Genomic DNA, 21126 nt, shown 5'->3' with positions numbered 1-21126 from the left:
AATCGTAGTTAACAACGGGGGAGTTCATTCGTAAATGCTTTAATGGGCAGCTTTTGCGAAGGTTATTCTGAGAATCTTGCGGATGCCAGGGAGAGTAACTCTTGGTCCTTATGTCGTGCAAAGCCGATCCAGAAGGCGACACGCGATGACGAGGCAACAATAGTATATATGACTTTGGCAGTCTACAGCATAACAAGGAACCGTCTTCCAATCTTTCTTGCCTGAGATAAAACACTTCGAAGTGCTGGCTCCAAGATAAAAGCCGTACTTTCGCCCCGTTGAAGGCTCCCCATTATTTCCAAACCTTGCACAGTCTGTATGCGATCTTTCGAATAAGATCATGAGCCAACATTATGACTGGCTGTCTCGAAACCGTCCATTTTCTAATGTTGGCGCCAGGATAACTGGTGGCAGTCAGCGCCGCAAATGCTGATCAATCATGGCCATATCATCCCCGAAGGAATGTGGTGTGGAGCAGGATAGACACCTGAACGCCTCAGCCAACAGCCTGAACAGCACTGTAGATCCTAGATCGGAATGCTAAGTTCACAATGCCAAGAGACGATCACCTTTATATCCGGAGGCGATGCCGAATTGCGGGTCCGCGGAGACTGCTAAACGACGTAACTGACCTTGCTGCCGGCTTCTAGCATTACATCCTGTCTGCAGGTAGACCCACCAGATCTTTCTGGCCATCATCCTTAACTGCAGTGGCGAAATACTTCACTAAGCGAAGATCTTCAGGTTATAAAGTGGTAGGACCTTGGGGTTTCAAAAGAGAGCTAGCGCTAGTAGGGATATATGTTTCTTATCGTCATTTAGTATAGAAATATAATGTATGCAGGCTGTGTTTAACGATGGCTTGTAAAAGCTAGAATTGAAAAAAGAGTGGGTTGGATAGTAAAGCTATCCAGCTTCATTATTAAGAAAAGCAATGGCATATCAGATGACTCAAATTAACCATGCTCTATATGTATATATAAGAACAGCGTATGCTAGCAAACGTGAAACTGGGAGGCGTGAGACGCGCTATATATAAACAGCTATTCCTATTAAAGGCTCTTAAAGGAAACGTTTCTCTCGTTCTAGTGAAATTACTATCGTCCGAGCTTTGACTCGACATGCAAAATCACAGACAGGCCTGACGGTAGATAAATCAATATTCAACAGCGCAAAAATTTAATACACGACCTTCTCTGATAGTAAGCCGGTAGACCCGGCAAAAGTATTCACCTAACAAGCTGGCCAGGCCTGTCGTTACGAGGACGGGGGCTTTTCACGTCCGCCACGACGGGGTTGTTTACTTGAGGTCGGCGCCTCGGACTCGGACCTGCTTTTAACGTCTATCAGTCGCGGACGATTAACCACTGAGCCAAGTTGCCCGCTCTCTGTTGAAGAATAGCAGCTTGTTTGCGATCATGCGGCGCCGACGACGTGCATTGGTGGCAGGGCAAGCGGGAACCAGGCAACAGTAAATTCACTTTTTCATTTGATTGCGTGGTTCCAGACCATATCCATCCAATGGGCCCAATTTTGTGGTAAGTGCAGTCTATGCCCTCCCTTACTGCTTCGCCTGTCATGGAGCATAGCCCCCTCGAACCGCCAGCTTCTTTTCATTCAAGATTTCATAACACAAGACACCACCTGAATAGCATTGCCTACTTTCCCGAAAGCCTACTTATACTGCCCACTGGTGCTGTCACTGTTATGGCCTCTGTGTAGATGCTGTCTTGATCACATCGCTCATTCATGAGGTTGAAAAGTCGAGGGTCTCGACAGGGAGGGTTAGACGAGCTATGATCAGGTGAATGACGAAGGGCAAACAACATGAATCGTGTGGTGAATGTAAGGGATCCTTATAAAAGTGACATGGCCTCCTCTCAAGGCATTGATGCTTTCTTCCTTGACTCTCATCACTATTGAGTTCATCATATGACGACCACGCCAGTCCACCGGAAAGAACATACACCATGTACTCGCCGAAAGCAATCGCTCTCCTGGCCCTCGGCATGGCATCAACCACGCTGGCGAGCCTCCCCTACACCTTCGAGCTGCTGGTCTACAAGGACCTGCCACAACGCGGCCTGAGCCGCGTCGGCTGCATCAACGGGGCCGGCCACTTCGTGACTAGCCCGAGGGCGTGCCTCCCGTTCCACTCCAACACCAGCATCGAGCCGACGACCATCGAGGGCTCCTGGAAGTGCGGCACTGAGAAGGGTGTGATTGATTGCTCGCAGCAGGGGAGCAGTGGCACAGCCATGTTTGGTGTAAGTTGATTCACCATTCTCCTCCCTTAGCCGACCCCGAACCTGGAAGCTGGCAGATTGCTAATTTGGAGGATATATCCAATAGCTGTCGGGTGCTGATCTGGCTTACAACGGCTCGACTGCGTTCTCGCAGGACTCCTGGCCGCACTCCACTGACGATCTTCAAGGCGTGCCTACCAAGATTGGAAGTGGTTCGAACGGTACTCTATTGCTTCAGGTTCATGCTATCAGTGGCTAGGCAGAATCAACCCACGGCACCACTTTCTCCTAGACGGCCACCGTGATGGGCTACATATCGCTCAGCCAATGGAATGAAAACTTTCAAGAAGTCCTCGGGTGTTCCAGTGTTCTCAGGTGTGAAACATAAAATCGTCGAGTTATATTGAGTGAACGTGTTGTCAGTATGTGAGAATTTGGTAAAAATTAGCGACTGTTAGTGGGTCTCATCCAAGATGACCTCCTCAGTGCCAAGCTATCTCAAATCGTATTTAATACCGTGTTTGTCGAACATATACGGATTAGATTGCGGTCAAATTGTTGGCCGTTTTTGAAGATCATATGGACATGATGTAGAGGTGCGCGCTTCGTCACGGTTCGAGATATATTCCAATGCGTCAGTGAATAGATCCGTGTCGGTGTCATCGTCAGAATTCGGTAACGACTCAAATTGCTCGAGAAGTCCAGACTCAAGTTTGCTGTCTAGGCTGTTGTGACTGGTTGCCTTCAACACAGATAAGAGATCCTCGAAAGACTCGACTAACGCATCCGAGGCATCAAGACGTGCTTCGAGTATATGTGTATAGTGGTTCATGATATAGGACTCATCCGTCCGCGTCCTCAAGTGCTCGGTTCCAGTAAGTATCATGATCGTCTCGATATCTGCAAAGCGTGCAACAATATCCAGCAGATTTGGCCCTTTTAACCTCGGGCACTCGTTGTACTCGAACCACCTGCCTAGTAGCAGCTTAAGAACTGCGTGGTTGTTAAATTGAATAGCAGCAGTAAGCGGGGTTTGGCCACTCTTCGAAGTCGCATTGATGTTAGCGCCATACTCGAGTAGAAGCATTGCGTGCGTGGCACTATTTCCACGGGCGACGTGAAGCAATGGTGTAACCCCATCAACACCACTCGCTTCTATTTTGGCATCAAAGTCCAGGAGTGTTTTCATCAGTACAGGATCACGAGCATTGCGAGCTGCACAGTTGAGGGGTGTCCCAAATCTGACCCCCTGGGGTAGCTGCGGGTCTGGAAGAGCGCCCGCTTCCAAGAGTAGCCGGACACATACGGTATGGTTCTGGTTTGCAGCCAGCGTCAGTGGTGTGTTGAGCTTATTATCCATGTTGTTTGGGTCGGCTCCGAAGCTAAGTAATGTTATGACAGCGCGATCATCCCCTCTTGCAGCTGCCCATTGTAAAGCTGTTCGTCCGCCAGCGTCTGCAAAATCGACTCCTTCTGCATTCGTTTGTAGCTCTTCTTCCAAACTTCCAGCGCAAAGTCTCAGGACAAGCTTATGGATTCGTGCAAACCTTTGCCGCTCGATGAAATCACTGCCTTCGGCGATGACTTGTAAAATATCCAAAACCTCAGATGGGAGGTTTCCTCGGAGGATAATATCGCAGACCTTATCACTGGGACAATCGTCGCTGGTGGCTATTGGTCTGATAACGTGCAGGTTTAGTACAATCGATGCTCGCGCATGAGTTGGTGGTAACCTACCGATATGTGGGATCTGCGCCAGCACTCATGAGAAACTTGCATGTCTCGTATTGTTGTCCATACAAGGCCCACTTCATACTCGTTAACAGTGGTCTAGAAGTTTTGCAGAAATTGACCTTACTCGTAACAGGGAATATCCCCTCGTGGAGCTTACATCCCTAGGCGAAGCAAATCCTTGGGTGAAGAGGTTCTTCAGTCCATCAATGTTGCCATTAAGTGCAAATGTGACGCACTCTGCAGAGTCAGACACTTGTCGAAGGGTTGACAACTGCAATGATGGCCCTAGGTCTGTTCCATATGCAAGCTGAAGTCGGAGTATCTGAGAGAAGCAAAATGATGCTGGAAACCAATACTCCACACTCATACTTGACCCCTGCGATCTCTCGCACATTCTCGAGTCGCAGTTCCTGCCCAGGAATGGAAAACCCGTGTATCCGATGAACAGCTGGCCAAGTAGCTTGTTCATGAACGTTGGCGAGGCAGCCCGCTGTGTGACATGGCAGGCACATGGACAACCGGCTCGACAAGCAGCGACATGTTGTCTCAAGCGGAGCCTGACTGAGCTGGAGTCGAGGTGTCTCTGTTTTGCGCCCGGGCTCATCGGTCTCGCCGGGCGCATTCGTGCAGGGGGAGGTAATGGGTTATACAGAGAGCCGAATTGGGATATCTGGGAAGTTTTCATCCGAGACGTTTGTGATTCAAGAAGGCCTTCCACACGACTTAATCTGTCATCGACACGTGAGTATTGCTGAGAGAATAAGCCAGACATAGTCTCGTGGTGTCCGTTGAGCATTGACATCAGTGCCTTCTCCACGATGAACCCATCGTTGTACTGCGGCGGAGACTGATTCATGCTTAGTCTATCCAATTCCAGCCTGATTTGCATCATGTCCCGACTATATTGATGTGAGTGGTACCGTTCTCATTCTTGTATACTGTATTGGTTGTAGAATAGTGTAGTGTATACTTACGAGTTGGACACTCCCAACAAGATGTTGAAATTGGATTTGACGCGTTTAATATCATCTTGAATCGAAGCAATGCGGCTTTGCTCACGTCTCCACTGCAGGCTGCGGAAGAGCAACTCACGCTTCTTCGATGCTGTGACCACGAGCGCGCCGAGTATCTCCTCTAGCGTGAGAAGCTTTTCTTCTCCGCGACGTATCAGATCCGGGATATTGCTTTCCTCATCCGTATCAAGCTTCAACCTCTCTCTGTCATTCGAAAGGCTCGCAACCCGATGAAGAACGACCCTGAGATCCTCGACTTCGTTGCCGAGCGCGTGAAGCCTGCCTGGCAAACTTGTATAGTTTTCTCTGAGCTCGCCAATAAGGTGCCCCACCTTGGCAGCGAGAGAAGCCAGAGCTACCACGCTTGTCGCGATCGTTAGTGGGTCCATCTGTGAACATAAGCTGTGTAGTCTTAGTCTGCAGAGTAAATGGCTGTTTCTGAGAATACTGGCATCGTATATCTGAATCGAAGAGACAAATCGCCAGCAGATGAGGGGCGGCCACAAGCCTCAGCCACTGTGCTAAGAGGCTCGGGGACAGCCTCTTTCGGGCCGCCCCCAAAGCCCGATCGCTAACACCCCTGTCGATGTGAACACCCTCACTCGCAATCTCCTACCCTCCCTCGGTTGCCACAGTCATAAAGCAACGAACGCGTGCAATGTGTTCATCGAAATTCCCTCTCAGATCAACGCAGGGACTGACATGATGGAAGCCACCTCTAGCCATTTCACTCGCGCCATCTGATGGCTATCGATTCGATGCTCTCGAGACTATGTTGGCAGTATCCCTGTGCCTGGCCCGAGGTGATGGAGGTGTAGTGATGCAGCCCCAAGCGCCGACCGCGTGGCTGCATATCATGTCACACAACAACTGCATTGATTGGCTTATGATTGGCTTATGATTGGCCAAAGAACCCAACTTCGCGTGACTTCTGTGTTCTCACCTCGCATGCTTATATGAAGCCTCTGTGCTTTGACCCAGCTTCCATAGAACGTCATCAATTCTAGCTATCGCTCAACTATTCGGCGCGCATACCCAACATGCATCCCGCTGACTTTGAAACTGCTGGAACTGGTGGAGGGGATGCAAATTCGTCCTTCGGCCACGCGATGCGTAACAAACACTTCTTCTTCGCACCGAGCTACCGACCCCTTAACCATGGTTCCTTCGGAGTCTTCCCGCGCATGGTTCAAGAATATCAGCAACGACTGCAACTTGAGAGTGAAGCCCGCCCCGATACATTCATACGTTACACGTATCCGGCACTGCTAAAGGAAGCTCGCGCATCAATAGCGCCCCTACTCGGAGCAAGCACCGACGAGGTGGTTTTCGTCCAAAATGCGACGTCAGGCGTCAATACGGTGCTAGGAAATCTCATATTCAAGCCGGGCGATGTCATACTGCATTTCAGCACCATCTATGGAGCTTGCCTGAAGACAATACAATACCTCGGATCCAATAACCCCGTGGAGTCATACCAGATAGACATCGAGTACCCAATGGAAGACGAGGAGATCGTACAAGTCTTTCTAGACTCTGCCCAGAGAGTTCGGTCGCAGGGGAAAACGCCAGTGGTAGCCATGTTCGACAGCGTGTTGACATTTCCTGGGGCTCGTTTCCCATGGGAGAAGCTGGTAGACATTTGCCGCAAGCTCGGTGTAATGAGTCTGGTTGATGGTGCACATGGTATTGGTCACATTGATTTGACACATCTCGGCCGAGTTGGACCGGACTTCTTCATCAGCAACTGCTACAAGTCTGTCATTCATGTTTCTTTTGATTCAACATGATCTTTACTGACATTCCATAGATGGCTTATGGTTCCTCGTGGATGTGCGGTCATATACGTGCCTTTTCGCAATCAACACTTGATACAGACAACCTGCCCCACGTCCTGGGGATTTCAGACCACGATTGATCGTGCAAAGCTGAACAAATCTGAGTATTTCGTGAAACTTTTTGAGAAAATCTCAACCACCGACAACACGCCTTACCTATGTGTGCCAATTGCGTTACAGTTCAGGAAGAGCCACTGCGGCGGGGAGTCTACAGTAATGTCATATTGCACCAAGATTGCGAAGGACGGAGGCCGCAAAATGGCTGAGATTATGGGAACGGAGACTCTTACTAATGTAACAGGCAGCCTACAACAATGCTGCTTTGTAAATGTACGACTACCAGTCACCCTTGCCGACCTCGATGCGCCAGATTCGAAGGGGTTGCATATCGCAAAATGGATGCAAGAGAAGACGCCAGCAGAGTACGAGACTTATATACCAATCAAATTCTACAAGGGTGGATTCTGGTGCCGCATCAGCGGCCAGATCTACTTAACGATAGACGACTTTGAATGGGCAGCAGAAACATTGATGGACCTATGCAAGAGAGTGAAAGGAGGAGAGTGGAAAACGGTATCCAACATGGGGTAGAGAAAACCACCAAGCCGTCGTATCCGCGAGGCCCTGATAGAAGCTGTAGAAGACTTTATGTCCAGCATGACTCTGATAGAAATTCATGACTTGATTGCCCGTTCTCATTTCAGTAGGAATCATGTCCAGCTATATAGAGCCTTATATAGCATTTCTAGGTGCCCATTACCTTTGCGGAGGTAAAGTATCTACCTTCAATAGAACGCATGTATGAAATCATTGGCTGTAATGTGGTTTGAACTCGACGACTTGTACTCTCGCCCCTAGATTGCAGTTCATCCATGCTAGTTATATTATAGAACTTTGTTCAAGTTTGGTTAATCGGTTCCCAAATTGTGCGTGATTCCTCAACGTTTCGTGCGCATGAATGACTCAAGAGTGCAGCCCTTTGACGAGCAGCTGTGAAACAGGAGCTCAGCACGGCGTAATCTCAATCTAACAGTAGACCACAGGTAGGCACTCGGCACAAGCCACAGAAGCTGAATGTAGCAGGCATTCAAAGAGACATCCCCATCCTGGTCTGCATCTCCATTCGTTGCCGAAGTCTCGCGCTCACGATATGCTGGGGCTCCGATCGGGTCCACTAAGACACGACATTGATGGTCTTGAACACAATATAAAGCAATTCGATGTAACAGAAAGTGGCGTTGATTGAAACGGGAGGAATCCTAAGCAACTCAGATATTCTTGGGTACGAATCGAGTTACGATAAACATCCTGCTCCGACCATGGTTGAATCAAGTATAATAGCATTTGACAAAATTGATAATTTCATATAATTTTTCAGTTATAGGACTAGTTCGATATACAGCCCCTCCTAAAAGCAGTTCGTGATCCCAGAGCTTTTGCTTGACCTTTTTGTTGTTGCACACGTAGCACTCATACATAGCATACCCCGTATAATTTTTTTTTTATTTGGTGCAACCTCGTCACCACGGATTCACATTTCCGTCATCAGCCCGCGAGCCGACCCTCTCACTCGGTATCCGGGATTCCTAATCACGGTTGCGCGAGGCGACACCCTCGCGTACGGCCTCGAGGATCAAGTCCTTGGCCTTCTCGCAGCCCTCACGGGTGCCCACGATCTCAATGGCCTCGTCAGACGCCTGGTCCTTGGGGACCTGGATCTGGCAACCACTCTGCTTGCGGATTGCGTTCACCTTGGAGCCACCCTGGCCGATGACGTATCGGTAGGTGGATGGGTCAGCGAGGATCAGGTAGCCAGTTGCGGATGGCTTCTGAGCTTGCTCCAAGGCTTTGGAGATAGCCTCCTTGGCACGCTCAACGTTCTCAGCAGCTCCCTTCAGTACCCAAGGGATGTCACCTTCTTCAGTCGAGGCATTGTCGACAATGTTCCACGAGTGTGCATCTGCGACCTCCTCCGGATCATCTGTGATGAGGGGTGTAGCCCCATTGCTTACCCGTGAGCTGGCAGGCTTCGACTTGCCCGGTGTTGAGTGGCCGGCATGATCCACAGTGACCTTGAAGTCGTTGCGGAGTCTTCGGAAGAATTGACCATTGTTCGCAATGGCGCTGTGATACTTCCGCGGAACCTGAACCGTCTCGGATGGCTCTTCCTTGAAGGATGAGAGGATGTGCTCCTTTGCCTTGCTGACATCATCCGGCTTGCCAGTAATCTTGACACCAGTTTGACCTGACCCTTGGCGAGGAATGTCGATAGAAACGCTGAACTCAGACTCCAGCTTGCGCTTTGCGTCACCGCCGCGGCCAATCATGGAACGATGCTTCTCAATGGGAACATCGATGGTCTCGGAGACCTGGCTAGCCCGCTCTGAGACCATGCTCTCAATGGTAGCAATGATCTTGTCAACCACATCCTTGCGCCCTTCCACCTTGATCGCATTGCCATCGGCATCCTGCTTGGGGAACTGGATGTACCGGTTCTGCAGTCGTCGATCATCAGGACCACCGGCCTTTGTAATGATGTCGCGCAGAGTGGAGCCTATTAGTTGTGTCAGTTTGTGATCGCACCTAAAGAATATATATAGAGCCTACCTCCGGGTCCAATCAGGATCTTGTGCCACTTCTTGTCAACATCGACAGTCGTGGTGATGGTGTCATCGAAGACTGCCTTCTTCTCTTCAATCAATTTTTTGGCCTCGGCAACTTGGGCCTTGGTTCCCTTGATCTGGATTTCGACTAGAGCGTCCGCGGGAGTGTTGCGGTCGTTGGGGATGTCAATCTTAGCACCAGTCTTCTGACGGAGCTCATCCATAGCAGATCCGCCAGCACCGATCAGCGACGGGAGCTGCTTTTGCTGGACGGACACGACAGCGGCGTTGGAGTGCTCCTTGAGGTAGGAGTACAAAGAGAAAATCTCGTCACGAGCCTCATCCGCGCCCTTCTTGGGACCTCTGATGACAACCTCGTCGGGACCTTGTTGCCGCTGGGGCTTTGCAACCTCGCTAGCCGCATCGGCGGCTGGCTCGTCGTCCTTGGCAGGACGTGCACTTCGGGGGAAGTTGATGTGAACCTTGTAACGGTCTTGTAGACGAGTGATCTGGGCACCAGAGGCACCAATGAGCTCTCGGTGGTATTTGGGCTCGATCTTGAGAGTGTGAGTAGTCTCATCGGCCCAAGTCTTGGCCAGAGAAAGGATGTGTGCCTTGGCTCGCTCAGCCTTGGCCTTAGGGCCCTTGAGCTCGACCTCTCCGTTCTGGACCTGGATGTCGACGTCAAACTTCTCGCGCAACTCGTTGATGTGGCTGCCACTCTTTCCGATGAGGTGGTTGGCATGCTTCTGAGGGAAATCGAACTTCATGGTGAACCCGCGCTCCTTCTCATCTTCCTTCTCCTGAGCAACGAATGCCTCGGCCTTCTCGGCGAGAGACTCGACGGCAGAGGCTGTTCCCCGCATCGTGATGGTAGTGCCCCTGACACTTACACGAACCGGAATCTCTCCAGCTTTGCGGGTGGTAGCATCTTGTTCCTTCTTGATGAACTTGCGCAACTTCTCGTGGAACTTGGTGGGGACTTCGAGAGTCTTGACCTTGATCTCTTCCTGCTTGCTGATAAGGTCGAGAATGTGCTTTCGCGCATCCGCCAAGCCCTGCTTAAAGGCGTTCAGCTCCTGGGCGGTCGGTGCCGCCTGAGGGATCTGGTAGGTGTCCTCTGCACCTGATTGGCCCTCAAACACCAAGACGACAGGGAGCTGTGATTCAGCAGCCTCGGGCACGACGATGTGCACGCCGTAGTCACTCTGGACCTGAGGCTTGATATCGGTGCGCAGGTAGGCGTGGAAAAAGGGGTCCACCGAAACGGTAGCAAATCGAGAGGGTGGGTGGCCGCCAACAATGGACTTGACCTCCTTTTGGGCCTTGAGAATGTTCTTTCCCTCACGGCCGAACAGACCCCACGGCAGGCCCATAGCATCCGTAATGGGGGTGCTGATGTGAACCTGGTGCAACTTCTCCAGCCGCTCGATCTCCTTTCTTTGTCTGAGGTATCGTGCGATGTCACGCATGTACACGGGGGCGCCGCCCTGGGCGTGCTTGTGGTCCCTCGAAACATCGTAAGAAGATGTGTTGAGGTTCATGGCAAGCTCCGCAGCCTTCTCGGAACCACGAGCCAGGTCATCCTTCAGTCCGATGACGGTAACGAGGTCGACGGTAGGGTCGCTTGGGAAAAGGATTACGCAGTTCGTCTCGGCAAAGAACTCCTCGGTCGGGATACCACGCTCGCCGATGACGAACTGGTGCCTGTCGAAGGGGACAGTGTTCTGTTCCCACAAGAGCTGGTTTTGAAGCTCCTGCGCACGCTTCTCGATGGCAGCACGAGCAGCGGTAACAGCAGCGCGCTCACCGGCGAGCGAAATGAAGTTGTCACTATTGGTGGGTGCGAAGAAAGGACGCTCGCCGTTGAGAGCCTGGGGGAATGGGTGGGCCCAGGGTTCGTGGGAAGGGACGCGGACCTGGACACCGTGCTCGGCCTCGAGAGCGCTGAGCGAGCTGTTGTTGGGTCCAGCAATGAAAGGGTAGATCTCGGCGGGGATAGACTTGAGCTTCAAGTTGGCGCTGGCCGAATGGTCACCCGCAATCTTTCTGATAGCATCGCGAGCAACAGCGGCAGTGACGGCATTGCCCTCAACGATGACATCGACAAGAGCATCTTCGTCGTCGTCGGCCTGGTTGTCGTCCGTCTTGGGCAGCTGGATTCTGGCACCCGACTTCTCCTGGATCGACTTGATGGTGGCGCCTCCCTTGCCAATGAGGTGAGCACGGGCGGAGCGAGGGATGGGGACCTTGACGGTGGACTTGGTGCCAATGACGTTGACCAGCTCACGGATGGCCTGCTGGGCCTTGTCCTGAGGGCCGACAGCCTCGACCTTCAAGTGACCACTGCTGAGGAAGGTGGCGGAGAGGACGGCGCGAGACTTGCGGTTGATGTCCTTGACCAGATCGGGGATGGGGCGCTTGAGCTGGTTGCGGGGCATGATGTACTGGGATTCAATGACGACGGACTCGACGTGGCGGCCGGGGATGTTCACGTTCTTGGGACCGGAAGCAGGAGGGCCGGCGACGGCGGGGCCGGTGCCCGAGGCCGGGGTGGAAGCGCGCGAGGTGCCGTTCGGGGTGTTGGCGGCGGTGGGCACCTTGGCCATCCAGATGGAGGGGCCGGCGGGCTCCTTGGCCTTGCCCTTCTGGCCGTTGCCGTTGGCACCCAGAGAGGGGAAGGCGTCCTCGTAGTTGACGGGGGTGGAGGACTTCTTGGGGGCGAGGTCCTCGTCGGGGGCGTCTTCGACAGTCACATGGTGGTCTTGGGTGTGCTGCTGCAGCAGACGCTCGGCGGCCGAGCTGCTCTCAGAGGTGGTAGCCATTATACCAGGAGTCGATACCGATAGGGAATATGCGAAGCCGGGCGACCGAGAGGGTCGAGGTGTAGGAGCTGATCGTAGATGCGGTCGATGAATGTGTAGACCTGCCGATGTTGTTTGTCAGAGAGGAGTGACTTGGCAAAGAGTCTGACGAGTCCAACAGTCCCTGGGAGCACGGTGACCAAGCAGCAAAGCAATTGACATTACCACCAGGCTCACCGCAGGCCTCGGTGCTCAGTCGATACTCCACGATGTGTGGAGAGTCTGCCCAGACAATGCAGGGGGGAATATCGTCCACAGCGAGAGGGCCAGAAGTGGCCGAGGTGGCACGATCAGAGGCGGTGGCATGACTTACTAGTAGTATATACCTAGGTAACCTAGAGATCCTTGACACTCTCCAGACACGGATTGAACCGGTGGCAGCGTCAGAGACAAGGGAGGAGGAGGACGAGGTAGGGTTTCGAGAGGCAGGAGAGAGAGGGAGAGCTGTGTAGGGGGTGACCTTTTTGAGCTGAGAAATGTCAGGACGGGACGAGACCGCACGTGGTGGTTGTGGGGGAAGTCTTGGGGGAGGTCGGAGTTCGATCCAGGGAGGCAGAGGCACCAGCCAGTGCACCAGTTGTGGCACAGAAGCTCCCGAGTCGCCGACAGGGGCAGCGAGACAGCTGCCAGAAGCGTGCTTACATGACATACCTCCTAGTTCATGGCTTGCACCAGCACACAAATAAAAAAGCAATGGACAGACAGAATAACTGCAGACTCTCAGGGGGGTCGATTTCAGCGTGTGCTGTACGGATCGGCAGATACACGGGGGAGTAGAGATGCGTGCGGGATGCGAGGCAAGCGGCGACGTGGCGGGACAGGGAGAGCTTCCGTAGCGGATGAGGTGGTCAACTTTTCTCACGATGTCCAGGATAGTTATGTTATGCCCATACCGATGCCAATTGCCAAATGCCAAATTCAACAGCTTGCACCATGTCGCACCCTTGGACGGATGCCCAGGGTTCTCCGACGCCTTGCCTGGACCGAGCCTAGTGCTGGCGTCCTAGAACCCGCTGGCCGGTGCTGGATGCTTCTGGGCTGCTGGGCCGGGGCCTGGGGCGCTGCTGCCGGACTTCCCATTGGTGGGTAGCCAGCCTGGCCTCTGCTTCCAGTGGTGTGGCTCTGCTGGGCCAGGTGCTGGGCCAGGGAGCTTGGGTCTTCTTGATTGCCCAGGTGGCAAGCTCGAGGCTGGTCCGTGTCCAGAGCTTTAGTTTAGCCACAACGTGCCATGCCATGGACGACAGAATCTCTCTCCCTTTGCCGGTGCTGTCTGCACTGCCACCAACTGAATGGGGCTGATGGGCTGTTCATTCCAAGAGAATAACGTTGCGCAGTGTTTTCCTGTCCTGTTAGACCTGTCGTTCCCATGACTGGCTCATTCAAGCGCGGAGCTTTGTTGAGCTATGCAGCGTTCGATACTGCACCGAGTACCATATTCGTCCGGCCAGTGGTGTTCTCTCGTTCTTTGAGATCGCTCATGTTGGATGGAGTATCTACCTAGTTCAGAGACTGACCGTATCTGTTCCTAGGATTTCGAGCTTTGTAATCTGTTAGGTACGAATCCAGAACAGCACGTGTGGATTGATCCGTGGCAGCGTCTTGTACGATAGCTTCTGGTCATTATTTTCTCACCTTTCTTCGGAAGCCTGGAATCCCCAAGCGCAGACAAAGAGAAGACCCATCCAACTAGTGTATCGCTGGAAATCGAGTGTACCAACTCAAGCTGACATAACAAGAGTAAGCTTGCCTATAGCGTCATTTGTGACTTGCTCCACGTGAGATCCGGAGTCTTCCGGTGGTGTATAGTCTAACTACCCAAGCCAGGCAGTTCCCATGCTAGACAGGCAGGAGAAGCTGTATGCAAAATCTGCAAGACACAACGACCGCGGACAGAGCAAATAGCTGTGACAGTTGCACTGGAAGAAACACCATCGGGCTGAATGCATGGAGAAATCAAGTCCCAAACCCCAAACTGCATCCGAAGAACTCAATTGGCAGGACGATGGGGGGTTTCGAAACAAGTAAGGGATGTAAGGGAGCCGAAGGCTGTTGTGTCGGCCCCGAGTTATTTTTAGCCTCCAAAACCATTCCGTGGCAAGTGTGCGAACTCCCGATGAAATAGACATATATACGGCTAAGGAAACGATGCAATTCGGGCGTGGGGGGCCGGACGTTTAGGCCGGAGCCGGCTGTACGGAAGATCTGCCCAGCCGTGGACGGTGTATTGTTGAACGTTGAACTTTGGTGGCAGCTACACGAGGAGGCATTACATCATTGTAGGTGTGTAGCCACGACGCTTGTCCATTAACGTGTCATGTTTCTGAAAATATCCTGCAAATGGGTTATCAGTGAATATCTGCAAGGAAGCCGTGAGACTTGGACATTTCTGGTAATGTTTGCTTGCTGACAATCTCGGCGGAACGTGCTGCAGTGGAGCCGCAGAACGTCCTGTGCTCCATTCTCGGAGAAGGCCTCAGCTTTCAAGGAAATGAGGGTGACGAGCAGCTTACCTTACCCGAGCGATGCTCACAGCAGACGCTGGTCTGTGAAGCTTCATCAGATACATCGTTGGCTCGTCACAATTCCATAGGCTTGGTGAAGCGCCAGAAAATTACTATACTTCTGTCACATGCTAGCACGCACGCCACTGGAGCACTTGCATGTTGACCTGGGGCACCGTGCCGAGCGGCTGCAGGGGGCAGACCCAGCTCGTACACCAAGCATCATGTACGGTCAGCAGGCAAGGCAGGTTGGCAAGCACTCGTAATAAGACCCTTTGCTGAGCCAAAGGGAGGCCCTGATTGCGGCAATTCAGGGTCCGGCAAACCAAGCACGACGCGATCTTGGACAGTGTTTGGGGCTCTATGTGCCCCTTGAGCGCCCCCTCTCTCTTTGATAATGACAACCGACGCGGACCCGGCGATTGACTGGATGTGGAGTTGCTGGAGCTGCCACACGGGGGTCTGGAGTTGTTGAAACAGCCCATGACCCGGCGCTTGGCGGCTTCTGGCTACTGACAGGAGCTCTGGGGCGGGTCTCGGAGACATGTCTAACAAGAATGTGTACCTGTGTGCAGCATGATGGATTTACATTTGGCCAAGCAGGCGGCGTCGATTTCGTCCCTGTTTTGGAGAGGAGTTAATATACTCTCCAGAGGGACAGGAGGAGGCAGGTTGCGTAATAAAAGTAGTTAAAGGTGGGATCTGATCTCGGATGGAAGTGCAAAGCAACGACGAGGTCGTATTTGAATGACGCCAGTGGGTAGGACCCCGGACGGCAGCTCAAGCCGGGGTGGCTCTGGGTTGAGATGTCGTGTTGTCTCCCGATTTCAGAACAGTTCCTAGCGCGATGGCTACCTTGCAATGGAGGAGGAGAAGTACCCCTAGTCCCGAAAAACCTAATACGGTTCGAAGTGCACATTGCTGAGCGAAACAAGCTACGGGCATAAACCAACGCCAAAAGGGGTCTGAGCTGCCCCCCCACGGCGACCAGAGAAAAGCTTGGCCGGAAAGAGGGAATCCTACCCAGTCGTACGGCTACGCGGCGATAGGACGTCATTGCTCAAAGCGTCCATCTCGAGGGAGCATGAGAGTTGGGGCCAACGCTCTGTGATTGCGATCCATGCTTTCCTTCCCTCTGAGTAGAGCACTCGCGCCAACAGCGATCATCAGGGACCAGGTCGCGTACAAGCGTGTCTGCCAACTAGGCCAGTCGCCTTTGTTTGATATCTGTCTTGGAGCACTTCGACACTCGGGAGTGCCGCTGACGAGCTGTGCCCACTAATTTACCGCGGGGCTTCAGGTACTTTGCTCGGATGGGAGATTGCTCGATAACTGTGTCGACAGCTGCTTCCAGCAAAAAAAAAAGCCACGGGCACACACAAACACACGCGCACACAATAAACTATTGCATACATATATTTAAATACATAAACGAAGCACAGGAGAAAAGACAGACAGACATCTCGACCTGGACAAGTCGCAGAGGCTAACAAGTGTTTGAGACGAGGACACAACAAACTACTATACTATAAACCGCCACTAGCCCCCCGCGCCGCCCGTTGCAAACTGGCAGCTAGATACGCCTAGTTCCTAACCACGCCCTGCTAAACGCGGCACCGGCGTGTCAGGGAACGGTCCTTGGTGACGATCTCTCGAAGCTCTCCCGGGCTAGAACACAGCCAAGCAGGTCGATACCTTAGGTCGATAGCAGCGTGGAGAGGTAGAACCGACGACGCGTACGGACTAAGTGACGATTAGGTCGGACGATTCCAAACACCAGCATCAGCACCAGCACCAGGCCGCATTTCGCGGGGCCAGCCCCGACGCTGTAACTACTGTCTCATCTGCTGCCATTCATCACGCTGTCAGGTTACACAGGTCGCGCAGGACCAATCTCGTGCTGCAAAGGGGGGACCATCGCAAAGGCTCAAACAGCCCTTGGCCGTCGGCGGGTGCTGCAGATTGGGCACCGGGTCAATCTTTTTATTTTATTTTCTTTGGGTCCCCTGCTTGCTTGGGTTCGCTGCCACCAGACCAGAACTGCTGCTGCTAATCTGTACATGCATGCGTGTACGCACGCACTTTACATACATACCTACCTGCATACGTATATGGAGGTACCAGGGCCCCGGCCGGTTTCTTCGAGGGTTGGCAAGATTGTTTTGGGCCCAGCATCTGATTACCGTACCTACCTAGAGAAAGACTGGATACAGTAGGCGGCGACTAGCAACCTGTTTGGATAGAAGAGTTATTGATACATTGTTTTAATTTTCTTTTTTTTTTCCCACCTCCCCTGGCAGACATCCCAGTCTGCAGACGGCTTCGCATCGATCAATAACCCCTCCTGGAATTTTTCCTTGGTTCTGGCTCTGGCTCTGGTTTCGGTCCTGGTCCTGAACCAAGGCCTTGTTTCCAAAAGGAACGGACGAGCGAGCGTTGAAAGCCAGCCAGCCGGCCAAGCACAGCACAGCACAGCACAGTACACACAGCACGACCAAGCAAGCAAGTCAACAACCCTACTCGCGCCCCGACCGACGGGTTGACGGACTCGCCATTCCTGGAAGCTCAAGGTTCATGCTCTGCCCTGCCAGTCCAGTCAGGACGGCGGTGGCGAGTCTAACACGGCCGAGCAAAAGGCAAAACAGCTGAGAGAGAGGTATCCGCACAGTAGTTTCGCTGAGGGAGTGGGCCGACGTCAGGTTAAGGTCGCAAGGTCGAGACGAGGCCAGTCAGTCAGCAAGCAGTTGGAAGCGAAGCAAGCACTGCGCTCCGGGGACGAGAAAACGTGATCCCAGGACAGGATGGACAGCCGAAGCATCAGCAGCGCCAACGGCAGCTCCCAACGTCGCAAACTCACCAAAAAGCCGCCCGCCCAGTACCAGGCGCAAGCGCATCCGCATCCTCATCCTCCCCCTCCTCCTCCTGCCACCACCGTCCATGCGAATGCGAATGCAGACGCTCGCTTTGACGCCCTCAGCAGCAGCAGCAATAACAGCAGCGGCAACGTGAACGGCAACGGCAACGGCTACGGCAACAGTAATACTACTAAAAGTAACAAAAACGGCAGCGCCCACAGCTACGCCCACGCCCACGCCCACTCCCACTCCCATGCCCACGCCCATGCCCAGCACGCGCCGGGCCTGCTGCAACTGCACGGCAAACGGAGCTCCACGAGTCTGAGGCGAGCACCCAGCGCTCCGCCGCAGCGTCGTCTGGACGGCACCACACCCACCCCGTCCTTCAGCGCGTCCACCAACTCGTCGCCCCGTCATCCTCCCACCACAGCCAAGTCCCCGTCCACGTCCACCGGCAGCAACCAGCCATCGCCCATCCTGTCGTCGGGCGAGTTCCTGCCATCGACTTTCTCACCCTCGCATCAGCCGGCCGCCTCTACACTGCAGCAGCCGCACCACTACTTCCAACGCCCCGCTGCTGCTGCCGCCGCCGCCCCCGGCCCTACTGCTGCAGCGACAGCGACAGCCACACCCGCAGCAGCCGTCCCCGCCGCTGGCTGGCCACGAGATCGCCGTTTGTCTGACCCGCACCTGCGTTCTCTCAACTCCAAGACGTCCGAGGACCTGCTCGGCGCGCCCTTCGACGGCACCTCCATCCTCAACCACCTCGAGGCCACAAAGGCCGCCTACCAGACCCAGTCCCCGTCTCAAACCACCCAGCACCAGCACCAGCACCAGCACGGCCATCGTCACCCAGCGCCGCCCCCGCTCACCCACGCCCTCACCAGCCCACCTCTACGCCAGTCGGCCAGCTTCTCCGCCGACTCGCCGCTGGCCATGTCGCTGTCCGAGAAGGCCCAGCAGGGCGCCCCGAATCAATTGGCCGGCCCCAAGAGATACTCGGACGAGACCAAGGAGCCCAAGCCCGGCGTGCTGAGGAAGAAGTCGGGCTTCTCAGGCCTCATGAGCACTCTGGTGGGGTCGCCCAAGAAGCCCGTCATATCGGCCCCAGAGAACCCCGTTCACGTAACGCATGTCGGCTACGACAGCTCGACGGGTCAATTCACGGTTCGTATCTCGCTATTGTCCTGGTCATTTTCGTCTTCTCTGCTTCCTGTTCGGCTGTTGTCCTCGTTTGTACACGCACCCGTCGTCGCTTGTGACCCTGCTGTATTCTCATCTCTACCTCGTCGCGCCTTGCCGCCGTGTTATGCCCCCGCCCTGTCTATTGGCGCCCGTCCCGTTGTCGTATCTGCTTTTCCTTTCTTTTCTCCTCCCTTTCCTCTTGTCTCTGCCTCGGCCATCGATCGCATAACATGTACTGGGTACTCATCCGCCGATAGGGCCTGCCGAAGGAATGGCAACGACTCATCAACGAGAGTGGCATCCCCGAGAATGCACGAAGGGAAAACCCTCAGATGATTGCAGATATCGTCACCTTCTATAAAGAAACCACCGAGAAGCCACATGAGGACCAGGTCCTGGAGAAATTCCACGATGCCAGAGCCCCAGAGCTACGCACCCCCTCGGGAGGAATGTCGCCCGGCGTCTACGCTCCTAACTATGCCGGTATGTCACCTATGATCAGCCCACCAGCAAGTCCGAGATTTCCAATCGTGAATAATGAAGGCACCTTCGAGAACCCCCGCGCGCCCCCGCCTGTTCCTGGTTTCATGAAAGGCCAAGGCTCGATGACGACCAAGGACATCAACCTAATGCCGAGCCGACCGGCACCGAAACCGCCAACCTCGCTGCCGTCGCGGAGTGCTCCGCAGGCGTCGTATCCTGCCAAGGACTCGGGGATCGGTATGGCCCAGGCTGGTGACGAGCTCCCGGCAACCACCTATAACGCCCACAAGGACAACGTGCCCATGCTTCCCGAGGAACACCGGTCGCGGTCCAACTCCCGTGCCAACAGCAACGTGCCATATACGCCTGGTGCCAGTCAACCATCACCGGCGGTACAGCAGGCGTACCAGCAACAGCTGATGGAGCAACAGCAGCAGCAGGCCATGGCGCAGGCGCAGGCAGCCATGAAGGGACAAATCAGCCGGTCTGCAAGTCATAAGCAGCCCCAGGGGCACCCGACACCCCCGACATCTCAGAACCAGTTTGGACGCCCGCCAGAAGCTAACGGTGCAGGCCCGCGACAGCCACCAGCCGCTGCTGGCCCTGGTCCCCAGGCGCGACCACGCCACCGTGCTCGCCAGAGCAATGCCTTTGATGTGGCTGCGGCACTGAAGAGAATCTGCTCCGAAGGAGACCCGCGAGAGATCTACCGCAACTTTACCAAGATCGGCCAAGGTGCGTCGGGAGGAGTGTACACCGGCCATGAGAGAGGATCGAACCGTCTGGTGGCTATCAAGCAGATGAACCTGGAGCAGCAGCCGAAGAAGGACCTTATCATCAACGAAATCTTGGTTATGAAGGACAGCATTCACCCCAACATTGTCAACTTCATCGACAGCTACCTCTGTACGGGCGAGCTCTGGGTGATCATGGAGTACATGGAGGGTGGAAGTCTCACGGACGTCGTCACGTTCAACATCATGACCGAGGGCCAGATCGCATCCGTCTGCAGGGAGACGCTTAAGGGGCTACAACACCTGCATTCGAAGGGCGTTATCCACCGAGATATCAAGTCTGATAACATTCTCCTCTCCCTGGACGGCAACATCAAACTAAGTACGCATTGGGCCCTCTTATTTACCATCTGACGAGCTAACATGACTGCAGCCGATTTCGGATTCTGCGCTCAGATCAATGAGGCACACAACAAGCGTACGACAATGGTCGGCACACCGTATTGGATGGCCCCTGAAGTCGTCACACGCAAGGAGTACGGCAGAAAAGTTGATATCTGGTCACTCGGAATCATGGCCATTGAGATGATCGAGGGTGAACCCCCGTATCTTACCGAGTCGCCGCTCCGCGCCCTGTGGCTCATCGCTACCAACGGTACACCGCAGATCAAGGACGAACAAAGCCTATCGCCGCTCTTCCGGGATTTCCTATACTTCGCCCTCAAGGTGGATCCGGAGAAGAGAGCTAGTGCCCATGACCTGCTTCGGGTAAGTTGATTTGGTTTACCCCTTCGTGGTTTTGGCCTCATTCAACGGGTGCGAACGTCGAGACGCTGTGGTAGTTCAGCCAAGAGGTCCCAACTTTCCACCGCTATGTTGCCCCGTTGTCGTCGCCTTCGCACACGTTTTTGAGATTAGGCGTGCCTGCTTCGCATTCCATGACAAGGTTAAAGCTAATGCGTCCACAGCACGAATTCATGAAGACATGTGTTGATCTTGCACAACTGTCTCCCCTTGTCCGAGCGGCTAGGGAAGCTCGACAGCAGGAGAAGGCTCGAAAGGGTCAATGA

At 53.9% G+C, this 21126-nt stretch overlaps 5 protein-coding genes across 5 annotated transcripts; 3 read left to right on the top strand and 2 right to left on the bottom strand.

The window, feature by feature from the left end:
- Positions 1–1970: 1970 nt before the first annotated feature.
- On the top strand, positions 1971–2505 carry JN550_004698 (uncharacterized protein; the record flags this gene model as incomplete). The annotated part of the gene is made up of 2 exons (XM_049316243.1): positions 1971–2267; positions 2353–2505. The coding sequence occupies 2 exons, from the start codon at positions 1971–1973 to the stop codon at positions 2503–2505; spliced, it is 450 nt and encodes a 149-aa protein (XP_049173319.1).
- A 291-nt stretch (positions 2506–2796) lies between these two features.
- Positions 2797–5382, bottom strand: JN550_004697 (uncharacterized protein; the record flags this gene model as incomplete). The annotated part of the gene is made up of 4 exons (XM_049316241.1): positions 2797–3925; positions 3984–4054; positions 4138–4879; positions 4955–5382. The coding sequence occupies 4 exons, from the start codon at positions 5380–5382 to the stop codon at positions 2797–2799; spliced, it is 2370 nt and encodes a 789-aa protein (XP_049173318.1).
- Positions 5383–6033: 651 nt separating this feature from the next.
- Positions 6034–7422, top strand: JN550_004696 (uncharacterized protein; the record flags this gene model as incomplete). The annotated part of the gene is made up of 2 exons (XM_049316240.1): positions 6034–6749; positions 6804–7422. The coding sequence occupies 2 exons, from the start codon at positions 6034–6036 to the stop codon at positions 7420–7422; spliced, it is 1335 nt and encodes a 444-aa protein (XP_049173317.1).
- A 995-nt stretch (positions 7423–8417) lies between these two features.
- JN550_004695 (uncharacterized protein) lies at positions 8418–12259 on the bottom strand (the record flags this gene model as incomplete). The annotated part of the gene is made up of 2 exons (XM_049316239.1): positions 8418–9385; positions 9439–12259. 2 exons carry the CDS (start codon positions 12257–12259, stop codon positions 8418–8420), a joined length of 3789 nt encoding a protein of 1262 aa, XP_049173316.1.
- Positions 12260–17600: 5341 nt separating this feature from the next.
- Positions 17601–21126, top strand: JN550_004694 (uncharacterized protein; the record flags this gene model as incomplete). The annotated part of the gene is made up of 5 exons (XM_049316238.1): positions 17601–18821; positions 19097–19322; positions 19383–20438; positions 20490–20824; positions 21025–21126. The coding sequence occupies 5 exons, from the start codon at positions 17601–17603 to the stop codon at positions 21124–21126; spliced, it is 2940 nt and encodes a 979-aa protein (XP_049173315.1).

This window comes from Neoarthrinium moseri, assembly GCF_022829205.1.
Source record: "Neoarthrinium moseri strain CBS 164.80 chromosome Unknown scaffold13_Wmoseri_CBS_16480, whole genome shotgun sequence".
NCBI classification, from domain to species: domain Eukaryota; kingdom Fungi; phylum Ascomycota; class Sordariomycetes; order Amphisphaeriales; family Apiosporaceae; genus Neoarthrinium; species Neoarthrinium moseri.
This window is presented reverse-complemented; position numbering and strand designations above follow the sequence as displayed.